The 25810-nt window shown below is 40.1% G+C and overlaps 1 protein-coding gene across 1 annotated transcript in view; it reads left to right on the top strand.

Moving 5' to 3' along the window:
• Positions 1 to 25810, top strand: part of HDAC1 (histone deacetylase 1) — a 279346-nt gene that overhangs the window by 96224 nt on the left and 157312 nt on the right. The window contains exons 3-4 of the mRNA XM_067135243.2: positions 1050 to 1167; positions 1264 to 1619. Coding sequence (XP_066991344.1) covers positions 1050 to 1167; positions 1264 to 1619 — 474 coding nt within the window. The remainder of the gene's footprint in view (positions 1 to 1049; positions 1168 to 1263; positions 1620 to 25810) is intronic.

The raw sequence follows: 25810 nt of genomic DNA, 5'->3' as shown, positions 1-25810 counted from the left end.
AAGGAATATTTCAGTGCAGAGATTCAGTTTATGTGTATAACTCATTTTTAGAAAAATGTGGAAATGTTTGGGTGTGAATTTGAACACCTCATATGATACAAGTCGTACATTGGGTTCACTGAAAAGACATCATATTAGTGTTATTGATAATGCTTGTCTGACACTTTTGTCAGAATTGAAGAAATGGAGCGAAACAGTGGCTCAAGTGGCTTTAGAGCAACCAGTGGGACATTGGGTGAGGTTGGAAGTTTGGATTTCTCGTGTACCACTAATTTTTTTCTGCTTTCCATGAATTGGCAATGTACCAAGTGATTTCAAGGCTTATTCCAAGTTTGTTTATGTAACTCTTACAAAGATGTATAATATGTAGTATTATTTTGGAACATATTATTTTTACACATTGCCCCCTACTTGTCTAAGCATTTAATGTTAACAGTATACCAAAGCATCAACCTTAACATAGGAGAAATGAGGGTCGAGCACCTGATGTCAAGATGCTTGTTGAACTACCGGTTCTTTGCTGGTTCTGATTCCCCTTTCACCAAGATGCTTCTTCAGTGATCCAAGAATTGTATTTTAGTTAATATTAGGGTATTATAATCCAGTTCCCTCTTGGGTGGTGCCATTGTAACTCACAAGTAGTATTGTATTAGTGTATGTACCTTGTTACAACAATATCAGTTTACATCAATTCAGGTTACTATCTAGATTTTTCAGGTCCTTATATGCCCTTGAGATGTAGGAATTGACCTACATTATGTAACGTCATCTGTGATCCTTTTTCTGCAAATTTTGCCATCACACAACTGATGTTCAGGCATTATGACTGATATAATATTCAGATTATTGTCTGTCAAGGGAAGCATTGGTATACCTGCTTTTGTTTTGAAATTGTAATGAAATAGCGAATCAAAATCTTGTTAGATTATTTATTGAACCACCTGTTTTATTGTCTCCATGTTTAAGAGCACTGTAATAAGTTGGTTATTAGATTCAGTTTGTGTTCATTTTCAAAGTACAACTAACTTTGTGTGTTTTCTTCTATTTAGAGACCTCATAAAGCTACTGCAGATGAAATGACGAAGTTTCACAGTGATGATTATGTCAGATTTCTTAGAAGTATTAGGCCTGACAATATGTCAGAATATAACAAGCAAATGCAGCGGTGTAAGTATATTTGTTGATTTTTTATAAGCTGTGATCTTTTTATTTTAAATAAATATTTGGGTGGATTTTTCATACCATACTTGATCTTATTTTCAGTTAATGTTGGTGAAGACTGCCCAGTATTTGATGGACTTTACGAATTCTGTCAGCTGTCATCTGGTGGTTCTGTTGCTGCTGCTGTCAAGCTAAACAAACAGGCTTCGGAAATTTGTATTAATTGGGGTGGTGGACTTCATCATGCCAAGAAGTCTGAGGCCTCAGGCTTTTGCTACGTCAATGACATAGTACTAGGAATATTAGAATTGCTCAAGTATCACCAGAGAGTGTTGTACATAGATATAGATGTTCACCATGGTGATGGAGTCGAGGAAGCATTCTACACTACTGATAGAGTGATGACAGTCTCCTTCCATAAATACGGAGAGTACTTTCCAGGAACTGGAGATCTTAGGGTAAGTCAAGTTCTAGAAGGCTTACTAATGCTTAGAAATGACTAAGATTGTGTATATAATTTTTGGAATCCTAGCTATAGTAGGAAAAATAAAGAAAAACAGATATACTGATGTACCAATATTGAAAACAGTGGAAAGGTGATATTTGATTTCCGTAATTTGGTGATTTGTGAAGGTTTGTACATATACTATATTCTTTTGTATTTAGCTGTTGAGTCATGACAAATTAGAATATTTATTATATCTGCAATGTTCTGCCTCTATTTTACTTCATTATTCACTTCTGTATGAGAAGATAATTCCTGTATCATTTAGGCCCTCAAGAAGCCCAGAAGACTCAGAACAAATACATGGTCAAAAGTAGAATGAAAATATGTTATTAAATAAGTAAAAACTTTCTTCAGCTTATCCCAGGTGTTTCTGAAGCCACCTGAAATATTTTGGGTTTTGATTGGGGGTTTAAGGTCAGATGCCCTTCCCATCATCATGTGATTTTTCAGGTGAAAATTCCAACCCGGAATCGACTGGGAATCTAATATCTCTATCCAGGTGGAAAGCCGTAATCTTCTTTAGGTAATACGTTTTTACCCATCCAATTGTAAGGAATATTTTGCAACTGTATCTGCATAGCCTACAAAGTACTGGTAATTGATGATAGCAAACACTCGTAATCGAGTAGGTTTGTCTTCCAGACAGGATGCCTCTTCATCCATGTGTTCGGAGGTGACTATTCAGTCCAATGGGGGAGTTACACAGTTTGCCACAGTGATGACAGGTAGTCCCAGGTAGAGCAGTCATGTTGTTAGCCTTGATTACATCCTTAAATCGCTTCCTCTGACAGCCTACACAGCGTTTACCTACTGATAGCTCAGAGTAAAACACTTGTTTGGGAATGCGAACTACGTGCCCTGTCCATCGTAGCTGGCGTCTTAAAACCATCAATTCTATACTGGTGGTGTGTGTCTTTTCAAGAACACTGATATTTGTGTGTTTGTCTTGCCAAGTTATTTGCAGTATTCTCCTCAAGCAACGCTGATGATATTGTTCCAGCTTCTTAAGGTGTCGACTGTAGCATGTCCAGGATTCAGATCCGTAGAGTAAGGTTGGAACTACAACAGAATTGTACACAAGAATTTTTGTTGCGATATTGACATGACGATAGTAAAAAACTCGAGATCTTAACTTAGCAAAGGATGCTTCTGCACGGTTAATTCTGTGTTGGATTTCTGAATCTATATTTGTGCTTGATGAGAGGGTGTTGCCAAGGTATGGGAAGATATTTACAACTTGAAGGCTCACTCCATCAATTGTGACATTGATATTTCTTTGACCTTACCCAGGGGCTGTTTAGTATAGGATCTGTGTTTTGCTGGTATTCAGTTTGAGTCCGATCTTGTTGTATGCAGCGGAAAAAGCATTCAGGATTATCACAAACTCTTTGTGTGTCTGAGCTACGACAGCATTATCATCAGCGTACTGTAACTCAACTAATGCTGCAGAGAATGTCCGAGTTCCTGCCTTTAAATGGCTCAAATTAAAAAGTTTACCATCCATCCTGTAAGTTATTTGTATTCCTGGATGGAGATCATCTCTGACAAGTTCCATGACAGCAGCAACATACAAGGAAAACAAAGTGGGGGCTATCATACAGCCTTGCTTAACACCGGTATTGATATGGAATGGCTCTCCAATAGAGCCGCTGCCAGTGACAACTGCCATCATATCTGTGTAGACCAATTTCAAGATGGCAATAAATTTCTGCGGAAAACCATATAGAGCTGAAATTTTCCATAAAGCTTCTCGGTGCACAGACTCAAATGCCTTAGTAATGTAAATGAAGGCAATATAAAGAGGTCTATTTTGTTCTCTACATTTTTCCTGAAGTAGACGAGCTGTGAATATCATATCTGTGGTTCCTCTAGAAGGCCTGAAGCCACACTGACTCTCTGGAAGTATTTTCTCCACCAAGGGTACAATATGATTTGCCAAGATTCGAGCAGTAAGCTTTCCCAGGTATGAGAGTAAGTATATTCCCCGATAGTTGTTGCAGTTTGTTCGATCCCCTTTCTTAAATATGGGAGCTACCTGACTGTCTCTGAAATCAGGAGGCATTTCTTCAGTGCTCCAAATCTTGACAACCAGTTCATGTATGTGTCTTAAGAGTTCCTCACCTCCTGCTTTGAGAGCTTCCCCTGGTATACCATCAGGACCAGAGGCTTTGTGATGCTTGGCATGATTGATGACAGTATGCTTAATTACATCTAGTGTTGGCAGGGAGCCAAGTTCTCCATTGATGGGAGCTTGTTTTAATATATCATACACCTGTTCATCAATAATCGAATCCTGGTTGAAGAGGTCTTCAAAATGCTCTTTCACCTATATCATACACCTGTTCATCAATAATCGAATCCTGGTTCAAGAGGTCTTCAAAATGCTCTTTCCACCTATTCATGATGGAGTATTGATCTTTTAAAGGTGTACTCTTATCGCTGGACCAAAAGGGATTCCTCCCAAAGGCAGTGGGACCATAAACTTCTTTTGTCACTTGGAAGAACTGTCGTGAATCTTTATCTGCTAGAAACTGCAACTCTTTTGCCTTCGTTGTCCACCATGATTTCTTGAGCTCGTGGGTGTTTCTTTGGACATTTGCTTTGGTAATAATTACGGCTTGTTTCTTAGAGTGGGAGTTCATGTCCCTTCGCCATGCTTGCTCTTCTCTGAGATCAATGCTTCAATTTCTTCATCGTTTTCCTCAAACCAGTCCTGATGTTTTCTGGTCCATATCCTACTGTTTCTTTGCAAGCATCTTGAATAGTGGTCTTCAGACTCTCCTATTGTTGCATTACATCAGGTTGATATGCCTTTGGCAAAGTCCGATGAAGGAGCTCTCTGTATTTTGAAGGAATTTCTGTATTGCCAAACTTCTTGGTGTTAAAAGTATGTCTGCAGCTCTTCTGTTGTTTCCTCCTCTGGGTGGACAGTGACAAAAGCATTACTGATCTAATAAGTCGATGATCTGACCAACAGTCATCAGCTCCCGCCATTGCTTTGGTGATGAGAATATGCGTAGATCTTGCTTGCGGACGATTACATAGTCAATGAGGTGCCAGTGTTTCGACCTAGGATGCTGCTATGATGTTTTGAAGTGATCCCTTTGGTGAAAGATGGTGTTGGTGATTATCAATCCATGTTCAGCACATTTTGAGAGGAGTCTTATACTATTGTCACTGCCAACTCCCTCCTTGCCAGACACCATTTCATACTTTCTGGTCCTTTTCCACTCTGGCATTAAAATCACCAAGCAAGATGATTTTATCTAGGCAATTGATGATTGATAGGATGTCATCCAGATCTGAATAGAATGTTTCTTTGATGTCATCATCAGAGCCTAATGTGGGGGCATATGCGCAAGTTACCGTGGCATGCTGGTTGCCATTTAATCGAAGTCTTAATGTTATGATGCGTTCATTACGTCCAGTTGGAGGCACCAGCAGATCTCTGAGAAGCTTATTCTTGATGGCAAAGCCTACTCCATGTATTTGGTGTTCGTTGGTAGGTTCACCCTTCCAGAAGAAAGTGTATCCAGCACCGTTTTCATTCAGTTGACCTTCTTCAGCAAGACGGGTCTCCTGGAGTGCTTCTATGTCTATGTTATATCTTCGTAACTCTCTACCCACAAGGGCTGTTCTCCTATCGGGTTTCTCATTTGAAGGTTCATCATTAGTTATTGTTCTTACATTCCATGTAGCAAAATATAATTTCTTTATTATTCGACCGCATTGAGGTGATACCATTGAACGCGGCTATCCAATCGGTACTAGAAATGGCTGACTATGTTTAGGGTACCTTTTCTAGCCCCTTCCCCATGTGAGGTGAGCATAGTGGACCATAAATAGGACTGCTCAGTCGTAGATGCAGCAACCGAATTGCTCTACAGCCACAATCCTAAGCAAGACGACCGATCACACATCTACCGCCTACATGCCAAGTTATGACTAGAGGCTTCCAGACATCACAATCCTGCCCCCGTTGCAACTTCCTGATCGCTGCAGGACTTTTGGAATAGTCAATTTGTTGTTGGAAGACTGCTGTGCGTGAGGTTCTTTTAGAGCCAGAGTGTTGCTGCATTTCAACAACTGCACTGTACTTGATGACTAAGGAACTGTTTTCAGTGGCAAGCAGATGCAAGATGATTGAAGGGTTCCTAGTCTCTGCAGCCTTCTTCCGCCATTCAAGCCGAGGAGGGACTTATTGCCCCTACGCCTGGTCCACTGTTGAGGACTTTCTATGCTGTTGACCAAATATGGTTCATCTGCCCTTAGGGGAAGTTTTCTGCCCCAAGGGCAAGAGAGTGCCCTGAACTATGATGAATTTATGTGTCATTTCCTACACAAAGGCTTCATCAAACCTACTGAGGGAGAGCTCATTGGCCCGTAGCCATTGGTTCTCCCCTAGTTGGCCAGGTTTGGTACTGACCGCCTGACCCTCAGCCAGACAGTCGCAGATAGTACCATCTACTGTCACATACGGTAGCAGGGTGTTCCTGACCTGACATCTACTGGTAATTAACTTGTTCTCAAAACCTTTACATAATGATGTTTAGCATGTCATCTTATTTCTCAGGTAGGGCCTATCTAAATGTATTCACCTACTAACTGGAAATAATTATATACAGTGAAACCTCGGAATGCAAGTAACTTGGTCTACGAGTGTTTGGCAAGACGAGCAAACATTTTAAATAAATTGTAACTTGATATGCAAGCGAGGTTCCGCAATGCGAGCGTCACGTAGACCTACGTTTTCCCGTCCCCTGTTCTTTTGTTGAATGGATGAACGAGGTCTTTGGTTCTGTAGAGAAGAAATACCTTTCAGAAAATAATGTGCCGCTCAAAGTCTTGCTGGTTATGGCCTTGAGGCCTTGTGGACGACTTACTGGAGGAATTCAAGTTCGTTAAGGTTAAGTTCCATCCTCCCAACGCTACTCCAATTCTCCAGCCTATGGATCAGCAAGTCATTTCGAACTTCAAGAAGCTATACACCAAAGCACTATTTCAGCAATGCTTCGAAGTGACCGAAGGAACAAACCTTACCCTCCAAGAGTTTGGGAGAAATCATTTCTCCATCGTGAACTGCCTGAAGATCATCGATAAAGCCTGGGATGGAGTCACCAAGAGAACTCTCACTTCTGCTTGCGGAAAGCTGTGGCCCGACTGTGTTCTTGGACGTGACTTTGAGGGTATTGTTGGTGACAATGAGCCGCTGATTGTCGATGAAATTGTGTCCTTAGGGAAGACTATCTGGTTGGAGGTGAATGACGTGAACATTCAAGAGCTGGTGGAAGAACATAGCCAGTAACTGACCACCAACGAACTGATGGACCTGCATCACGAACAACAGGGGAAGTTATGGAGATTTCGTGCAGGGAAGAGGAGGAAGAAAAGTCACTTCAACTGAGATTCGGGAGAAGTGCAAAATGTGGAAACGGTGCAAAATTTTGAAGAAAACACCACCCGAATAAGGCTGTAGCAGTGCGAGCGATGAATCCGTTCAATGACAGTGCAATGTCACATTTTCGTGAAATTATCATAAAGAGGCAAAAGCAACAGTCATTGGACAGGTTCCTCATTAAAGTTGCACGAAAAGAAAACAATTCCAGTGAACCAACAGACAGCAGTGATACCGTTAGCAAAATTCGTGCAGCACAGTAACTCTTCTCACGTCATCTCTCGTCTCCCTCACATCAACAATGATTCTGTTGTAAGGAAAAGTGCACTTTAATTTGTTTTTATGTGATGTTTTGTTTTAGAAATGGTATGCAAAAAAATGTTTTTGTGTTGTGGACGAATCATCCGCGTTTCAATTTTTTCTTATGGAAAAACTTTCTTTGATATACGAGCGCTTTGGATTACAAGCATGTTGCCGGAACGAATTATGCTCGCATTCCAAGATTCTACTGTATGTTGTAAGATAATTATTTTAAATTGTGCAGAGTAGCAGTTCAGTTTTATTATGAGATGGGTGAACCTTCACTTCTGTACCTTTTCTTCAGAATTAAATCTTCTGTCAGGAAAGATATCTTCATCTCCTTGATCAGAACATGTCGTGGTTGTGTTCTCAAAGACTGTAGGAACATGGGAGGAGAGCAGTATGAATAATTCTAGTCTATAGTCTTTGACCACTCTTGTGTTGTACGAGTATGAGTAGAGTAGGTGTTAGAATGAACAAATCGAAAGCATCCTACAAGAAACACATCACTGCCACAAGAGCTGACAGCTAGTGAATATGGAAAAGGGAAATACTTGATCTGGACAACTTCTCTAACTCATTTTTAAGTACTTATATATAAGCTGTGTATCTTTTATATAATAGTTAAATAGGGGAAAATTCTGAGAAAATTCTCCTCTAGAGTTCCTGCTTGAATGCCCTCATATACCTACTGCAGCATGTTCAATACTGATGTACTGGAGAGTTTTGTCTACTTTTTTAAATATTGAATTTCAAAAATGAATGAAATATGTAAGTCAAAAACTTGATAAATGTTGAGAGCGCATTGCAGCATTTCAAGAACATGACTACAATATTCACCATGGCTATTCCCTCTACATTTTGTATTACAACACTAAAATCTTTTTAATTCTGTTGTATGAAATTTTTATAATATAGTTAATTTATTGATTCAGTTTTAGATGCAATCTCATCAATGTCACCAATCCTAAATTAATAAAATAATAATAATAATAATAATAATAATAATAATAATAATAATAATAATAATAATAATAATAATAATAATAATAATAATAATAATGGCATATGGCCTCTGGAGAGGCCTGGTGCGGGTCTTTTTCTTAGATGGCCTATTATTAAATGTTAAACAATTAATTTATTGAAACCACCTATTCAATACTAATAAAGTCTTTAAGACTATATTACTGTCATTATATTAAGTTTAAGTATGGTTCATGTTTCATCTGTCATTGCAGGCATCATCAGCCATGAATTCTAACTCACTTCAAGTCAGAGCTCTGAGTGGATGCTATACTAGGATTATTCATGAATCATATTTTTTATATAAGAATTTGCACTGGAGTACAAGAACGTTAAGGTCATAATTTGGAGTGAATAAGCCGTTCATGTCTTGAAATTCTAATGGGACGTCCAACTAATTTTCACATCCAATGGAAACAATACTAAGTGTCAACTCTCATAATGCTGATAATGGGCAGACACCATATTTTATGAATTAGATTTCAAAACTAAATTATTATTTATAGGCAGTGGTACATTGAGAGAGAGGCATCTAAATATCTTTCTTGCAGGTTACGTAGCAATGAAAATGTACCCAGAGAACTGTCAATGCCAACGTAACACCAAGAGTTAATGCCTACTCCCCAGCTTAAAAAATCTATGACACAAAATATAAATTACTAATATGTGTTTGAATATCAACATATTTATGATTTCAGAATGTAAGATTCTGCAATTATTGTACTTTCTACATACATGCATTTCCCTTTCTTTCTTAAACTCTGTCAGTTAAGTATGATTAATACTATTGTCTCTTGTTATTAAGTGAACAGGTGTTGGATGCAGTGTTTGTGTTATGCTTGTTAGTTCAAGTATTTTTTTCATAAAAGGTTCTGTTTCTCAACTTGATGATCATAGTTGTGAGTGTCTCTGTGTCATTACAGAGACGGATTTGAGCTTGTATGCTTTCGTATTAGTTTTAAATGATGAATGTTATGGCCTCTTAAGGATCCATGATTTCTGTATTTCATGACTGAACAAAGTGTAATTGTATTTGCTAACAAGATTAACTCAGAAAATACTCGGCTAACTTTACCTCATAACATCAGGCTGTTGATTCTGGCAGTAGCACTTTATTTGTGGTCATGTTAGAGGCATCAGCCAATGGCAGCACAGCTCTCTGGAATGATCTGCCTGTGAGTTATTCTAGTTAAATCAAGTTCACTCAGTACTGTACCTTATAATTCTCACAGATTTTTTTCACTCTGTTTTAAATAGACTTACCACTTCCAAACACACGCTGCACCTTTTAACAGACTTCCTTACTTGCGCTTTACAAACAGGCCATCGCATTTTCAAGCACATATATCCTTGAACCCGTGGTACATGACTTCGTGGTACTGTGTACTGTCTACCCGTGTAAGCACCCCATAGAAAGTTTTGTTATAATACACATTACCTCAGAAAATAAGAAATATCAAACTTGCTCAGACCACCAGTCAAGATCAGCCATGATGAAAGATAGTCCTGATAATGCAAGGCTACCCAGATATCAAGAGCTAAGACCATTGAGCAATGATAAGATTCACAGACTTCTGTGACTCAGATAGATATCTCCCCGTGTCTGTACCACCTTACATGAGCTGCTATGAATAGCATTGACATATGCACAACCTGCATCATTGTTGTTTTTTCTTGCTATGGATGTATTGGAAAGTTGTCTATCACTGTACCAAATATAAATGGCTCAGATGTCTTCTAAGCTTGTGAAAATCCCATTCAGATACATGGATTGCTCAGCTTCATGTCACAATTATAAATTTAAGGAAAAATCCACTTATTCAATATGCATTGTTAATTGATGTAAGTAATACGAACATTAAAAAATCATGGGACTAGTTTTGATCCGCTAAAGGTAATTTTCAGCCATTATAACCAAAATTGTCAAGTCATTTGATAACTACAAAAACACGTATAAATTTAAAATAAACACTTCAAATCCTAGTCTATGAACTGTTATGTTGTTGGGTAGTAAAATTCTATTACAGTTGATTCTGGAGTAATCTAGTTGAGAGATTACATCAAATATGACATGATGTTTGGCATTTAACTGATACTTTACCTGATTTTATGTATAACTTAAATACGTCTTGGCTGGTAAAATTCTATTACAGTTGATTCTGGAGTCATTTAGTTGAGAAATTAAATCAAATATGACATGATGTTTGGCATTTAACAGGTACTTTGCCTGATTTTATGTATAGTTTTGTATAAAACGTATTATGTATATTTAAATATGGTGTGCACAAAAAGCTTTGACTAAGGGGACATTGTAAAATTGGAAACATTAGATCAAAGAAGTCCAGATGATGAGCTGGTTATTTATTGTCAATAAGGATCAAGTTGGACATGATAGATGTCTGAAAGAAAAGAAAGAAAAAAGGAATTACTTAACATGTTAAAAGGGAATCAAATGATTTACAGTGGAACCTCGATTATCCGTTCCCGGAAAATACGTTTTCCCGGAATATGCGTTCAAATTACGCGGTCCCGCGAGCATCGTAATTAAATCACGTTGTAAAAATCCCGCATTATCCGTTCCTCGAAGAAACGATTTCCCGGATCAACCGTCCAGAAATTCCAGTCCCATCAATGCTAAATCCTCTATCACTGCGATAATTAAAGCAAGTAGGGCCTACTGTACCGGTACTGGAAAAGCAGTCGGCGGTGAACTTGCATAAGGGACCATCTTAGCATCGCATTCGGGTGGTATTGTTTAGAGAATCTCGGAAAATCATAAAGCAGAGAGTGGCCACAACAATTGCAAGGAGACACGGCGCATTTCGACAGTTCTGCTTGAAGACAGAACGAGTTTCGTCAAATGTTCGCACTTATAAAACGTCCATATTATGTCCAGGGTTAGATGTTTATATTTTGACATTTTTTCGATCGTACTGCCGAAGAGGTTTTCGGCACTTTGCTCAGGGCACTGCAGAGTAACTGGACTTTCGGGCAGGAATCGAAACTGCTCCTTCTTAACACAAATTCAGTATTTTTGATATTATCGTACATAATTATGTTAGCGAGACCAAAACGGACGTTGCACCTTACATTTAAAAAAAAAGAAAGCCATGGGAGGTCTTGGGATTGCCTATTAGGCTACTGTTTAGGTTCTAATGTAAGACTGGGAATTTTACGTTTTCGTGTTAAAATACCAAAAACCGCAGTCGTTTTATTTGCGCACGTTACATTTTAAATGGTTGGTATCATTTCAAACTCGTACTGACATGAGCAGTGAGCGCGCTTTCCAGATGACCTCAAGGTCACGAATAACCGTAATTTCTGCAGTTTTGATATTTCTTTTATCTTTGCAATTTGTTTGGATTTGTGACGCGCATAATCGAATTTAATGCATTCAAGAACTTTTAAGAATCGATACATACATTCGAAACCATGTTTTCGAGTTCAACATAACCTTTAAAAGTCGATGTAGGCCTAATTTGCGCGGTACGAGATTTCCAGAAACTGACTACGAACAGTATACCGGAGACCAAATTACAATGAAAGATTAAGAAATGAACGGATTTCGCCATCATTTTTTTGTGCTTTTGTATCTAATGTGCTTTGTTTTATTAGATGAGAGAATTAAAAATACTTTTGGTCGATTGTCGTTTGGCTTGGCGTTGTTAGATTTATCGAAGAGTTTGGCTAGCGTAATCAAAGTTGCTGAACTGAAAGACGTTTTCACGGGAAAATGACGAAGATTCTCCTGTAAAATTGAATATAAAGTATCGAGATTTTGAACTCGCGTACCGGTAATTAATGCACTTTCGCGGTCTAACATGCCCGCCTCTCATCCAGAGGGCCCGGGTTCGATTGCGACCAGGTCAGGCAATTTTACCTGGATGTAAGTCTGGTTCCAGGTCCACTCAGCCTATGTGATTACCTTTAATTGTGGAGCTATCTAATGGTGAGATGGCGACCCCGATCTACAAAGGCAGGAATATCGGCCGAGAGGATTCGTCGCACTGACCATGCGCACCTCGTAATCTGCAGGCCTTCGGGCTGAGCAGCGGTCGCTTGGCAGAAAGTCCCACTGGGGCTGTAGTTTGGTTTAGTTTAGGAGTTTTTGTAAGATTATAATTATACATATTTCATTTTTGTGATGTTTAGCCAAATTGTTGATGGTTTTCATTCATTCCCGGATATCCCGTTTTCCCGTATTGTACGTTTTATTTTCATGGTCCCTCGGAAAACGGAGAATCGAGGTTTCACTGTATATGTAGCGTTGTATGAAACTTGCCAGCTCTAATTGCTCTGCTGAATGTGTGTTATCATGTCCAAAACACAAATAACAATGAACATTCTGAAATGGAGAAAAGGCTGGAAGGAGAGGGAGGAGGGGCAGATTTGGTGGTGGAAGTGCGGTTGAGGCGGGGTCTCAATTAAGGCAGGGCAGACGGATGTGGGGGAGTGGGAAGATGGGAAGGTTAGATTTAGAGTTAGGGTTCTGATTTTTATCAGACCTGTATTTATGGTAAAGTGGAATAATTATATCAAATAAGATGTTATGTTTCTCTGAAATCTCATTAAGATTAAAGTTAGGGTTTTGAATATCGCTCTAAATCAGTAAAACAGTTTTCAGTGATGTGAAGCAGAGCACCCTTATCACTACATTAAGAATGTCCATGTCCTACCCAATAGTTGTGAATTTATTATTAAAGTCAGACATATGCTGGCCCATGGCAGAAAATCATTGTTTTATTGCATTTACATGTTCTAAATAATGTCTCGTAAAGCTTCTGCCTGTCTGACCGATGTATGTGGCTTCGCAGATGTTACATTTAAGTTTATAAACCCCTGATTTTGAGAACTTATTTTGTTGGTTAAATCTGTGTGATAACAAGTAACAACATTATTATTGTTGGTTTTATAAGCTATTTTGTGTTGTTGCCGTTATGTCCAAAAGTGGAAGTTATGGTTTTAGATACATTATCTCTGAGTAGAGTTGAAGGAGGTCAGTAATAATTTTGTTTATTTTTTCTATAAAATACTTAACTTTATACTTATTCTTGTCAATACTGCAAGTGGTGTTTAATTCTTCTGTGAGATTTTTTTTTTTTTTTTTTTTTTTTTTGTTAAAGGTATGGTAGAAGCTTTATTAAGCATGCTATAGTTGTTGGGGGTCATCAGTGACTGGTATGATGCAGCTTCCATGTCACCCTATCCTGAGCTAACCTTTTTATTTCTACGTAATTATATCCTACATCTACTCTAATCTGTTTGTTATACTCATACCTTGATCTACCCCTGCTGTTTTTACTGCATACACTTCCCTCAAAAACTAACTGAAAAAGACCTGGCTGTTTTAAGATGTGCCCTATCTTTCTGTCTCTTCTTCTGGTCAATTTCTGCTAAATCGTTCTCCTCTCACCAATTCTATTCAGTATACCCCTTCATTTGTGATCTGATCTACCCATTTCACCTTCAGCGTTCTTCTGTAACACCGCATTTCAAAAGCTTCTATTATCTTCCTTTCTGAGCTAGTTATTGCTCAAGTTTCACTTCCATACGATGGCACGCTCCAGACAAAAGTCTTCAGAAAGACTTTCTAATTCCTATATCAATGTTCGAAGTGGACAAGTTTCTTTTCTTAAGAAAGGCCTTCCTTGCTTGTGCTAGTCTGCATTTTATATCCTCCTTTACTTTGGACATCATTAGTTACTCTACTACCCAACTAACAATATTTGTTTCCTAATCTAATATTTCTGCATGACCAGACTTCGTACAACTGCACTCCATTACTTTAGTTTTGGATTATTTATTTTTGTTTTATACTCCTTCTCCAAGACTGTGTCCTTTACATTCAGCAATTTCTCCAGATCTTCTGCACACGGATAGAATAACAGTATCATTGGCAAATCTCAGTTTTCATTTCCTCTCCTTAGATTGGGATTTGTTTCCCAAATTCCTCTTTGATTTCCTCTATCACCTGTTCTGTGAAAACAATGAGAAGAAGAGGGGACAAACTGCAGCCTTTCTTACTTCTTTCTAGATTGCTGCTGCTTTTTTTTTAAAATAGCTTTCAGTTCTTATCACTGCAGACTGATTTTTGTACAGATGGTAGATTATTCTAGCCGGCCCCATGGCGTAGGGGTAGCGTGCCTGCCTCTTACCCGGAGACCCCGGGTTCAATTCCCGGCCAGGTCAGGGATTTTTACCTGGACCTGAGGGCTGGTTTGAGGTCCACTCAGCCTGCGTGATTAGAATTGAGGAGCTATCTGACCGTGAGATAGCGGCCCCGGTCTAGAAAGCCAAGAATAACGGCCGAGAGGATTCGTCGTGCTGACCACACAACACCTCGTAATCTGCAGGCCTTCGGGCTGAGCAGCGGTCGCTTGGTAGGCCAAGGCCGTTCAAGGGCTGTAGTGCCATGGGGTTTGGTTTTGGTTGATTATTCTTCTTTCTCAGTATGTGATACCAATCACTTTCAGAATCTCAAATAGCTGCAAGCATGAGGTATTAAACTAATGGTGCAGTAGTTTTCACACTTGTCAGCAGCTGATTTCTTGGGAATAGGTTTAACAACATTCTGTCTGAAGTCGGGTGGTACTTCTACTGTGGGCCGGTTCTACCATCTGCTGGTAAAGTGGCTGGCAGCTGCCCGGGAGGTAAACTACCTGGAGGTGTAAATCGGCTGGTACTTTGGCTTGCGTCCAACCACTTCCGCGCAAGCGCTGGGTAGCTACCCGGAGCTAGACACCGATATACGAAGTTGGCTTGACTGATTTTCAGCGACTTCTCCTTTCGAATGTGGTGCTATCTATCGACAGATGCATGAAACTCATTTCGATTGTCTTATTTCCCTGTGCTTGCGTCTGCTGATTATCACCAAAAAGCCTAATAAGGGGAGTCTTAAGAGTTATGGACAACGATTTATGTCAAGCTTTCGTGATTTTAATCTATGATCTTCAATATCAATACCTAATGGGGATTAAAATCTCGAGATTACATTTTCTTACGCCAGTTATAACCTGTCATGTAAGGCAGCGTTTTTGAAAGGTATTCTCGTAGTAGATTGGTTAAGTCACTCGCTCCGTAATAGGAGCTACGCAGGTTTTCATCGTATTTCTAATTTACATTTTAAAATCTTTTCGTTCCCTGCCGTTGTTCTTAACTCTCTTTTACGCGCTTCCATATACATATATACACACATCTTCTTTACGGACTTATTGCCTTTGAGCATTCTATCTGCAGGCTTCTCAGAATTGATTAAGTATCTCCACGATGCTCTATTTGCAACTAGTTCTGTGACCTCGTTTAGTTCCACATGCTTCCATTTATTGATAAAGCATTTCTTTCTAATGTTTAACTTTATGAAGATAAAGTTGGAAGGTACTGTAAATGTAAAGAATTAATCGGGATGAATATCCATTCATAGGAAGAGGAATTCGGGAATGGAATAATTTCCAATTTCTTCGAAATAATTTACAAGAAGACTGTGTAAACAACTAATAGGGAATCTGCTACCTGGGCGACAGTCCCATGTGCTATTAATCGTAACATCACTTTCTATAAGTAGGTAACATACATATAAGGCAATTTCCTAGTAGACATAATATTGTGATTAAATATTTCAATGAAATATATTATTAACAAAAGAACATATGAAAAGAGCCATACAGATTAACAGAACGCTAATAATGGAAATAAAAAAGATTCATCATAATAACCACTCGAACCTGCATACCTCGCATTACGAAGTGAGCGTGTTAGCCATTACGCTATGAGAACGCTTGAGGTAGTTTGGATACATACATTAACTTATACCTCGTGTCTGAAAACTGAAAAAAAATAGAAAATTTAAGTCCATTTGGAATAATTTCCAAATAGATTTTGATTTTATATGCTTTGAAAGTTTCTTTATGAAAGCTTGACGTATAAAATGTATTCCCTAAGCTACCAATGCGAGAGGCTGGTGTGACCGTTGCAACTCAAGGGAAGCATTAATGTTCAAGATCCTGCAATACAATATTGGCCACTGTTACAGTATCATACTTTTTTCAGTATACTAAGCTAATTTAAGTTGTATGTCACCAGAAATACAGCTAATAATGTTCAACTTTCAATACTTGCCCGGCAGGTAAAGTCTTATCGGGCCCTCGAAGTGGCCGACAAATTACGCGCCGGGTAACTACGATTTATGCTGCCGATAACGCTACCTGGGGTTGGTCGAACGGAAACATCCTTTTACGCGGAGGGCAAGTTACGCGCTACACTACCAGTAGGTGGTAGAACCGGCCCTGTGTCATACATCTTACACTTGGGAATAGATATAACAACTTTCTGTCTGAAGTCGGATGGCACTTCTACTGTGTCATACATCTCACACACTATTTGGGATAATCTCCTCATGCTGGTTTCTCCTAAGGCAGTTAGTAATTCTGTGGGTACGTTATCAATTCCACGTGCCTTGTTCCTATTAAGGTCTCTCAAGACTCTGTTGAATTCTGACTTCAAAATTTGTCTCCCATTTCATCAGCATCAACAGTTTCTTCTTGTTCCAGAACCTTATATTTTTTTCTTCTTTTCCTTTATTCAATTGTTAGTATATTCCTGCCATCTTTTTGCCTTGTCTTCTTTTCCCTAGAAGTGGTTTTCCTTCTGAGCTCTTAATATTCATACACCTAGTTTTCTTTCCTCCAAAGGTTTCTTTTTTTTTCCTGTATCCAGCATCTACCTTTCCTACAACCATACAACCTTCAACATCCTTGCACTTTTCTTTCAGCCATTCTTCCTTAGCTGACCTGCACTTTCTATCTACTTCATTCTTTAATCACCTGCATTCTTTTTGGCCCTCCTCATTTGTTGCATTCTTGTATTTTCACTGTTCATCAATCAGGTTGTCCGGCTCCATGGCTAAATGGTTAGCGTGCTGGCCTTTGGTCCAGAGGGTCCCGGGTTCGATTCCCGGCCGGGTCGGGTATTTTAACCTTAATTGGTTAATTCCAGTGGCTCGGGGGCTGGTTGTGTGTGGCGTATTCAGCATTGAAAATCATCCTAGGTAGGGCCCTCATCTTCACAGACATGCAGGTCGCCTAATAGGCCGTCTACGAGAAAAAGACCTGCACCAGGCCTCTCTGGAGGCCATATGCCATTATTCTTCTTCTTGTCATTTGGGCCTACTGAGGACCACGGAGCTTGTTTCGACTCCTTGTATGGAAATTCTGTTCTTTCTTCGCCCAGAAAGCTTTCATCTTCTGGCTGTGTGCTTGTTTCCTTTCCTCGGTCCACTTCGATCGGGTGGTACCTGTACTCTGTCTGCCGGTGAGAGACTCTGGAAATACATCTTGAAAGGTCAACTGCCGGAATAATACACGATCCTGTATGGTTTGTTCTGAAATCCCCAGCTGTTCTAAGTCGGACTTCACTGTGGTGATCCATTTATTTTTGGACGCTTTCCCTCTGCCTGTAGTGGTAAAGATCTTGCTGTTGAGTCTGTAAGTACTCATACGAGTCAAATGCCCATAGAAAGTCAATCGCCTCTTCCTCATGGATGTAACTATGTCTTCTTGATGGTCATAGATCTCATTGTTGTGCCTTATCCTGTAAGTACCATCCCCTTCTCTTATTGGTCCTAAAATCCTCCTTAGTATTTTTCGTTCCTTGAGCTCTAGCCTCCTTAGAGGACCTTTTCTGTTCATCAGAAGACACTCAGAGGCGTACAGTACGGACGGTCTTACTACTGAATTGTAATGTTGGAGTTTAAGGTTCTTAGAGAGGTACTTGGATGTATAGATGCTCTTGCAGGTATGGTAGATCCTTTCCAACTTCGTGCATCTGATGTCTATTGCTAATGTCTCATTCTCGGTTGCTGAAATCCACTCCCGTAGGTACTTCACTGCAAGAACCTTACGAATGGTGGTGTTTCCCAATGGCATAGTATGTGGGACTCCCTGTATGTTAGTCATGAACTCAATTTTCTTTATATTGACCCTCAAGCCAGTTTTAGCTGCTATGGTATAGAGGCTCTGTAGCTGGTGAGTAGCTTCTTCTATGTTGTTGGCTAATAAGGTAAGGTCGTCAGCAAAGGCCAGGCATGGTACACTGAGATTATCTTTCTTGTAGCCAATTTTCAGTCTACTTCCTGGAGGTAATGTGGCAGTCCATTCCCTGATAATCTTCTCTAGAATGCAATTAAAGAGAATGCAATAAATTCCATCACCTTGTCTAACTCCCATGTGGATAGAGAAACTCTCTGAGAGCTCACCTCTAAACTTTACTTTGGAGGTGGTGTTCTTCAGCGTAGCCTGGATTAGTCTGGTGGTCTTCTCATCCAGGCCTAATTCCCATAAGGTGTAGAAGAGGGTCTGCCTATCTATTGAATCATATGCCTTCTGGAAGTCCACTAGTATGACTTCCCATTGGTGTCCGCCACGATTCTTGGACCTCAGGATTGCCTTGAGGTTCTGTATCTGCTCTGTGCAAGATCTATTTGCGTGAAAACCGGCCTGATATTAATCTAATTGGGAATCCAGTTGACTGACCATTCTGGTTTGCAGAGCTTTAGAAAAGATCTTGTATGTAACCGATATTAGAGAGATGCCTCTGTATAGGTGGGCCGGCACAAGGTTGCACTTGACAGTTGTAAGTCATGTTGGCACCACTACAATAATGAAATGAAGAACGTCACCCGTCAGTCAGAATCACCAATCCACTACTTTTTATGTCAGATACAGTTACGCATTTTATTCATGTTAATTCGTATTTAATTCCGTATAGTGTTCATAATATTTTATTTGCCTACACAAATATGAGCATTTAAAATATATTATAAGGTTTAAGCGAGCTACAAAACAAATACGAACTATTTTCAGTTGATTGTTGTTGGCAATATAGGTAGTATAGTGGTGCCATCTATAAGTAGCTTGACTACTGTATTGAAGTGTTGCCGTTTTGTCTGTCGCCGCTAGCACGTGGTCGGGTGTGATTCGCGCGTTTATGAAAGTTTTGTTTTCATTTTGAGATAATTGTGAAATTTTATTTTAACGAATGCAGTGCGATGTCTCGGAAATGGCAACATAGTCATGAAGCGCGAAGTGATAATCCTTTGAGCAGCGGAGTGTCCCTTAATAGTCAGGCATTAGAATTAGTGCGGAGAACTCGTGAGTTTTACGAGAGTGAGACGAAATTCGTACGCTTGTATAGCCGTCTCTCCGTTCCTGTAGATCATGTTGTGGATCGCATATCTCAAACATTAGGGCTTTCAAAGCGTACTGTCATTCACACAGGTGTTCGCCTCCAAGAACAGAAGGAAAAAGTGACTGGGGTACATAGCAATAGCGAAAACGGGGCTGATAGTAGGGACTTGTTTCACAGCACTCCGGGAAAGAAACGAATTAAGCTATCTCCTGTAATAGGAATTAATTCTTTCCAGGCTGATGCAATACGAAGACACGAGTACGATTTTTACAGCTCAAAGTCCCTTCTGTCATTGTTATGGACAATGCACGTTACCACTCCGTAATAATGGACAAGACCCCTTCATCGAGCGCCCGTAAAGAACTGTAAGTGGAATGGCTGCAGTAAAGAAATATCCCAGCGCATATGTGTACGACTAAATTAGTCGACACCGGGCGAGTTGGCCGTGCGGTTAGGGGCGCGCAGCTGTGAGCTCGCATCCGGGAGATAGAGGGTTCGAATTCCACTGTCGGCAGCCCTGAAGATGGTTTTCCGTGGTTTCCCATTTTCACTCCAGGCAAATGCTGGGGGTGTACCTTAATTAAGACAACGGTCGCTTCCTTCCCATTCCTAGGCCTTTCCTGTCCCATCGTCGCTATAAAACTTATCTGTGTCGGTGCGATGTAAAGCAAATAGCAAAAAGGTCGACAAGGTAGCGAAGGAACAAGGGCACGAAGTTCACTTCAACCTCATTGAGTTGGTACGGTGTGGGGTGAAGTAAAACATTATGTACGCACTTATAACACGTCCTTCACAGTTACTGAAGTGGAAGGCCTGTTCCGGGAGAGTAGGCTATTGCTCCAATTTAGCCATGTCGCAGCATTCATTAATTCGGCAATGGCAATACAGGAGTTGATGATCTGCCTAGACGATGATGACAGTGACAACGAAGGCGACGGTAGTGATGGCAGTGAACTGGAGGGTATCGAGCCTCTGCCTTTGTGAATCAGGTATGAAAATAAGGTTTCTGAATTTTCGTAAATTTTATAGAATTTACTTGAAACATGTTGTGTTAGCACCGGTGTATATTATTCTAATATTTATTGGTGAAGGTGTATATGAAGTGAGATCCTTGTCGGCCGATTTCTTCCGTGTTTTCTAACATCGCGACAATAAGAACTTCGTAGTATATTTATCGCGTATAATTTTGTGTGATGAATAATCGGCGAGTTGAAAGTTCAGTTTTTGTCGGCAGATTTCATTTGTATTGTGTATCATCGCGATGACATTAAAAACATTTCTCCCATGTTTTTAAAAACACATGTGTCGTGCAATCAGCTGTTGTTACAGCGGCAATATCGCTTCGTGCGCCATTGCAGTGTGACCAATATTGTGCGCAGCTGTCATGTGCAACCTTACGCCGGCCCACCTATAGTTGTCGAGGTCTAACTTACTACCGTTCTTGTGTAGAGGATGGATCACTGCTGAGGTCCATTCCTCATGTAAGGTCTCCGTTGCCCAAATATCCTCTATGATCTGATGGATGCTTTGTATGGATTGTTCATCAGCATATTTCCACATCTCCGCTACTATACCGTCTTTACCTGAGGCCTTGTTGTTCTCTTTAGGCTCTTGATAATCTCCCTTATTTCTTCAATGGTTGGCGGTGTGTAGTCTCGGTTTCTGGAAAGAGGCTCAAGGAATGCGAGTCTCTCTTTAGGTTCCTCTGCATTGAGGAGCTGTTTGAAATACTCTGCAAGAGTATTGGTACCATCCTTGTTGTTTAACTGAAGTTTCCCATCAGGTCCACGAAGATGAAGGGTGGGAGCTGTGTACTTCGTTGTCTGTTTTCTGAGTTCCCTGTAGAAATCTCTTGAGTTGTGCCTCTTAAAAGTCCTCTTTCACCTGTTGTATTTAGCCTTTTTATGGTTCCTCTTAGCCTGTCGTTCTATACGGCAGTTATTTTCCATTGAGTAAGGAAGGCCTGGTTGTTAGCCTCATTTTTGTATTGGTTCAATGTGACCCAGGCTCTGCGTCTATCTTCTATAACATGGTCACATGTAGTGGTCTACCGTGGATGTTTTCCTTTGTTGTATGAGGCAGGCATAGTCTTCTGAGCAGCGTCCAGTAGAGCTTTTTGTAGGTTGGGCCACGCTTGCTTCTGTGTGTTTTCTTTCAGAGTGACTTTGAAATCACAGTCTTCGTCACTCAGTCGGAGAATGTTGAACTTCGGTATTTTAGCCTTTCTGCCGACATTCGGTAGCCTTCTCAGTGGTTGTAGGATGGTTTTTACCAGAGATAGGTAATGGTCCGAGTCTAAGTTAGCACCCCTTAGCACCTTGACATTCTGAATCTCATTGTGATGCTTTTTGTCCATGGCCACATGGTCTATCTGGAATTCACCTAGTAGTGGATTTGGGCTCTTCCATGTCTTCGCCTTCCTAGGCAGGTGTTTGAAGGCAGTTGATTTTAGGACAAGACCATATTTGTCACAAAGGTCTATAAGATGTTCTCCGTTCTTATTTGTCCTCTTATGGGCTGGGTAGAGGCCCACTATCCTGCGATATTTTTTCTCCTTTCCTACCTGTGCATTGAAATCACCCATCAGTATGGTGGTATGATGTTGTGGGATCTTGTCGAGGGCTTCTTCTAGAATGCTCCAGTATTGTTCAACTGCTTCCAGGTCATTTCTATTTGTGTCGTTTGTGAGTGCATGGAAGTTCATTATGGTATATGCCGTATTGCGAAACCTCAAAGATATTGAGGAGGTCCTACCATTAGGTGAAGTGAACCCTATTATGTGATCAATCATGCTATGATGAACAGCAAAGCCAGTGCCAAGATGTGGGACTGTCTTCATCACCCTGATGCCTGGTTTCCCCTTGTATATTCTGTATCTTTGGGATTCAAATGCATCTTCATCCGTGAATCGTGTTTCTTGTAGTGCTGCAATCTTGATGTTATATTTGTTCAGCACGTCTAGAGTCTGTTGAAGTTTACCAGTCTTTAGCAACGAGTTGATGTTCACTGTAGCCAAGTAGGTGATATTTCTCTTTCTTTTCTGCTGTTGTTTGCATGGTGGGGTACATGAAGGTGCAGGCTCCCCAGAATCCGATGACCTGCTTGCCCCATCACAAGTGGGGTGGATTTGTTACCACCTGGGGTATTCTTTGTATTAATGTTTCCTTTCATGTTGACTCCAACGAGTATGTAGATGAAACCACCCTAGCGGGTGACGGGTTGTCTACTCAAGGTTGTTAGCTCTGAGGAGAAAAAGTGAAGGAACCCGACACCTCGAAAAAGGAAGGTATCTGCCAAAGAAAGACAAGGGCTACGAAGGGCATGAAAATGAAAGACTCCCTAGCCCTCGGAAACCTAATAGCCTCGGGGTCCGAAAAGAACAATAGTTGACCAAGGAAGGTCGGGTAGGACAGATGAAAGTGAGGAGCTTGGCACAAGTAAGTAGAAAGCAATGCCAGGACGCAGCTAAGGGCATGGTCGCCAATCGACGCTCCAAATTTCAGAGCCCCCGGGGCCCCTTTTAGTCACCTCTTAAGACAGGCAGGGGATACCGTGGGTGTTATTCTACCGCCCCCACCCACAAGGGGTCATACGCCATTATTATTATTATTATTATTTTATTATTATTATTATCAATCAGGTCTAATATCTCATGAGTTATCCACTGATTCTTACTTGATCTTACCCTTCTTCCTAACTTTTCTTCAGCAGCCCTACTGATCTTATTCTTCACGGCTGTCCATTCTTCCTCTGTTGTGTTTCCTTCAGCGTTTTCACTAAGTCGTTGTACAACATGTTCCTTGAAACTCTCCCTCACACTCTTTTCTTTCAACTTATGCAGGTTCCATCTTCTTGCTTCTTTCCTTTCTTCAATTTCTTCAACTTCAGATGACATTTCATGACTACCACGGTGTGGACAGAGTTCACATCAGTTCCTGAGAACGACTTGGAATCCAACACCTGATTTCTGAATCTCTGCCTAATCATAATGATATATCTATTTGATACCTTCCTCTGTCTCCAGATCTTGTTCACTTGTAAAGTTGTCCTTTGTGGTGTTTGAACCAAGTATTAGGAAGAACTAAATTATGATTAGTGCAAAATTCAACTAGCCAACTTTCTCTTTCATTCCTTCGTCCCAGTTGGAAATCTCCGACGGCATTACCTTCTCTTCCTTGGCCTACCACTGCATTCCAGTCTCCCATCACAATTAGATTCTAATTTCTTTTTAGATATTACATTAAATCATCTATCTTTTCGCATATTTTTTCGATTTCTTCTTGTTGATAATTCTGTAGTTGCCTGACCAAAAATCCTGCTCTTCCTGCCATTGTACTTCACTTGTACCAGCTGCATCTATCTTTAGTCTATCTATTTCCCTCTTCAGATTCTCTAACCTACTACAACAGTTAAAACTCCTAATATTCCATGCTCCGACTGGCAGAATGTCAGTATTCATCTTCTGGATGATTACCACTTCCTGCTATAGTAAGCAGCTTTTTTATGGTTTTGGGGGTGCAAACAATCATGTGAGATAGTGTTAGCTGCTTGATTGTTTTTTTTGTACGGTAACTAGAAGGTTTGACTGTTTTGTCATAGCTATGTCTAAGAAATTAAAGGATTGGCGGGATTCCAGTTCCAAGGTAAACTTAATGTGTGAATTGAGGCTGTTTAACCCGGGAGTGGTGGCGCGGGATATTTTGTGAACTGGCACAAATTTATTTTGTTAGATTGCGTTTATTTTTAAACTTACAGACCTTGGCTGCCACATACCTCTCCCCACATTTATGTGAGGTCACTGGCTTGTAGTGAAGGGTCTTCGTTGTTAGAAAGAGGGATTATTGTCAAGTGGTCAAGGAAAAGTCAGCGGTAGATTGGATAGCCTACAGGGAATGGCATGCATAGCCATGACTGGGGCTATGAGAACTGCGCCGACATAAGCCTTGAATACTTTACTAGAGCTCCCATCACTATGCAGTTTCATAAAAGGACAGGCTAGAATGAGTTCATATAGATCGGCACAATCAGAGTGCTGGAATGCACAAAGACCTAATCTAGGACACTGTAAAATTAACAGAGGAATAACAGAGGAAGTTCTACACATGCCTGCTGATCATATGATACCAAAGTATAACTTTGAAAAACCGTTTGAGGCCCAAATAATAAAAAAAGACTGGGATATCAACAAATGGAATACTGAAAAAGAAGATATAGTGTGGTGGACTGCTGGCTCAAAGACTGGGAATGGCACAGGAGGAGGGATCAACGGGGGAAGACCTGAGAGATCAATCCAGATGCCATGGAAGAAGGGTGTGACATGATCAGTAAAGTAGTGGGGTGGAAATCTGAATCTTGCCAAGAAATCAGTCATGTAAGATTCGTTTGTTCCTGGAGAAATTTGCTGGACCATTCAGGAAACGAGTTTCAATAAATCAGGTAAAAGGAAGAAAATTGAGAAATAGTGGACTTTTTGAAGAAAATTCCAGGCTGTGAAGATGTGGTGGTGGTGTTGGAGAATGAATGGGACAGGATGAAAACTGTGAACTTTTAGATAGTAAAATAGTTGCATTGATAAAAATGAAGATGGATCAGAAAACGAAGAGATGAAAGACAACAGAAAAGTTAGAAAGATGACTCGCATTGAAGGACTACAGACTATGGATTGCTCCTTTACTCAGAGTAGCAAGGTACATCTGCTATGGACATTTTGTTTCTGCATCGCCTACGTGACAAAAATGCACATGGACGAAATGAGTACGAGAGACAGTCAAGGCTCAAGGCATTTTTTCCCTACGAAGAACTAGTCATTTCTTCAGTTTTGAATATACAGTGGAACCTTGGATTGCGAGCATAATTCGTTCCGGCAACATGCTCGTAATTCAAATCGCTCGTATATTAAAGCAAATTTTCCCATAAGAAACTATTGAAACTCGGATGATTCGTCCACAACACAAAAACATTTATTCGCATAACATTTCTAAAACAAAATATAACGTAAAACAATTAAACTGCACTTTACTTTACAATAGAATCATTGTTGGTGTGAGGGAGATGAGAGATGACATGAGAAGAGTTACTGTGTAGCACGAATTTCACTAACAGAATCACTGCTATCAGTTGGCTCATTGGAAGTGTTTTCTTTTCGTGCAACTTTAACGAGGAACTTGTCCAATGACTGTTGCTTTTGCCTCTTTTTGAGGATTTCACGAAAATGTGACATTGCATTGTCATTGAACAGATTC

The sequence above is a fragment of the Anabrus simplex genome, chromosome 1 (genome assembly GCF_040414725.1).
Source record: "Anabrus simplex isolate iqAnaSimp1 chromosome 1, ASM4041472v1, whole genome shotgun sequence".
NCBI lineage: Eukaryota > Metazoa > Arthropoda > Insecta > Orthoptera > Tettigoniidae > Anabrus > Anabrus simplex.
Note: the sequence above shows the minus strand (reverse complement) of the source record. Positions and strands in the feature narration are given on the sequence as shown.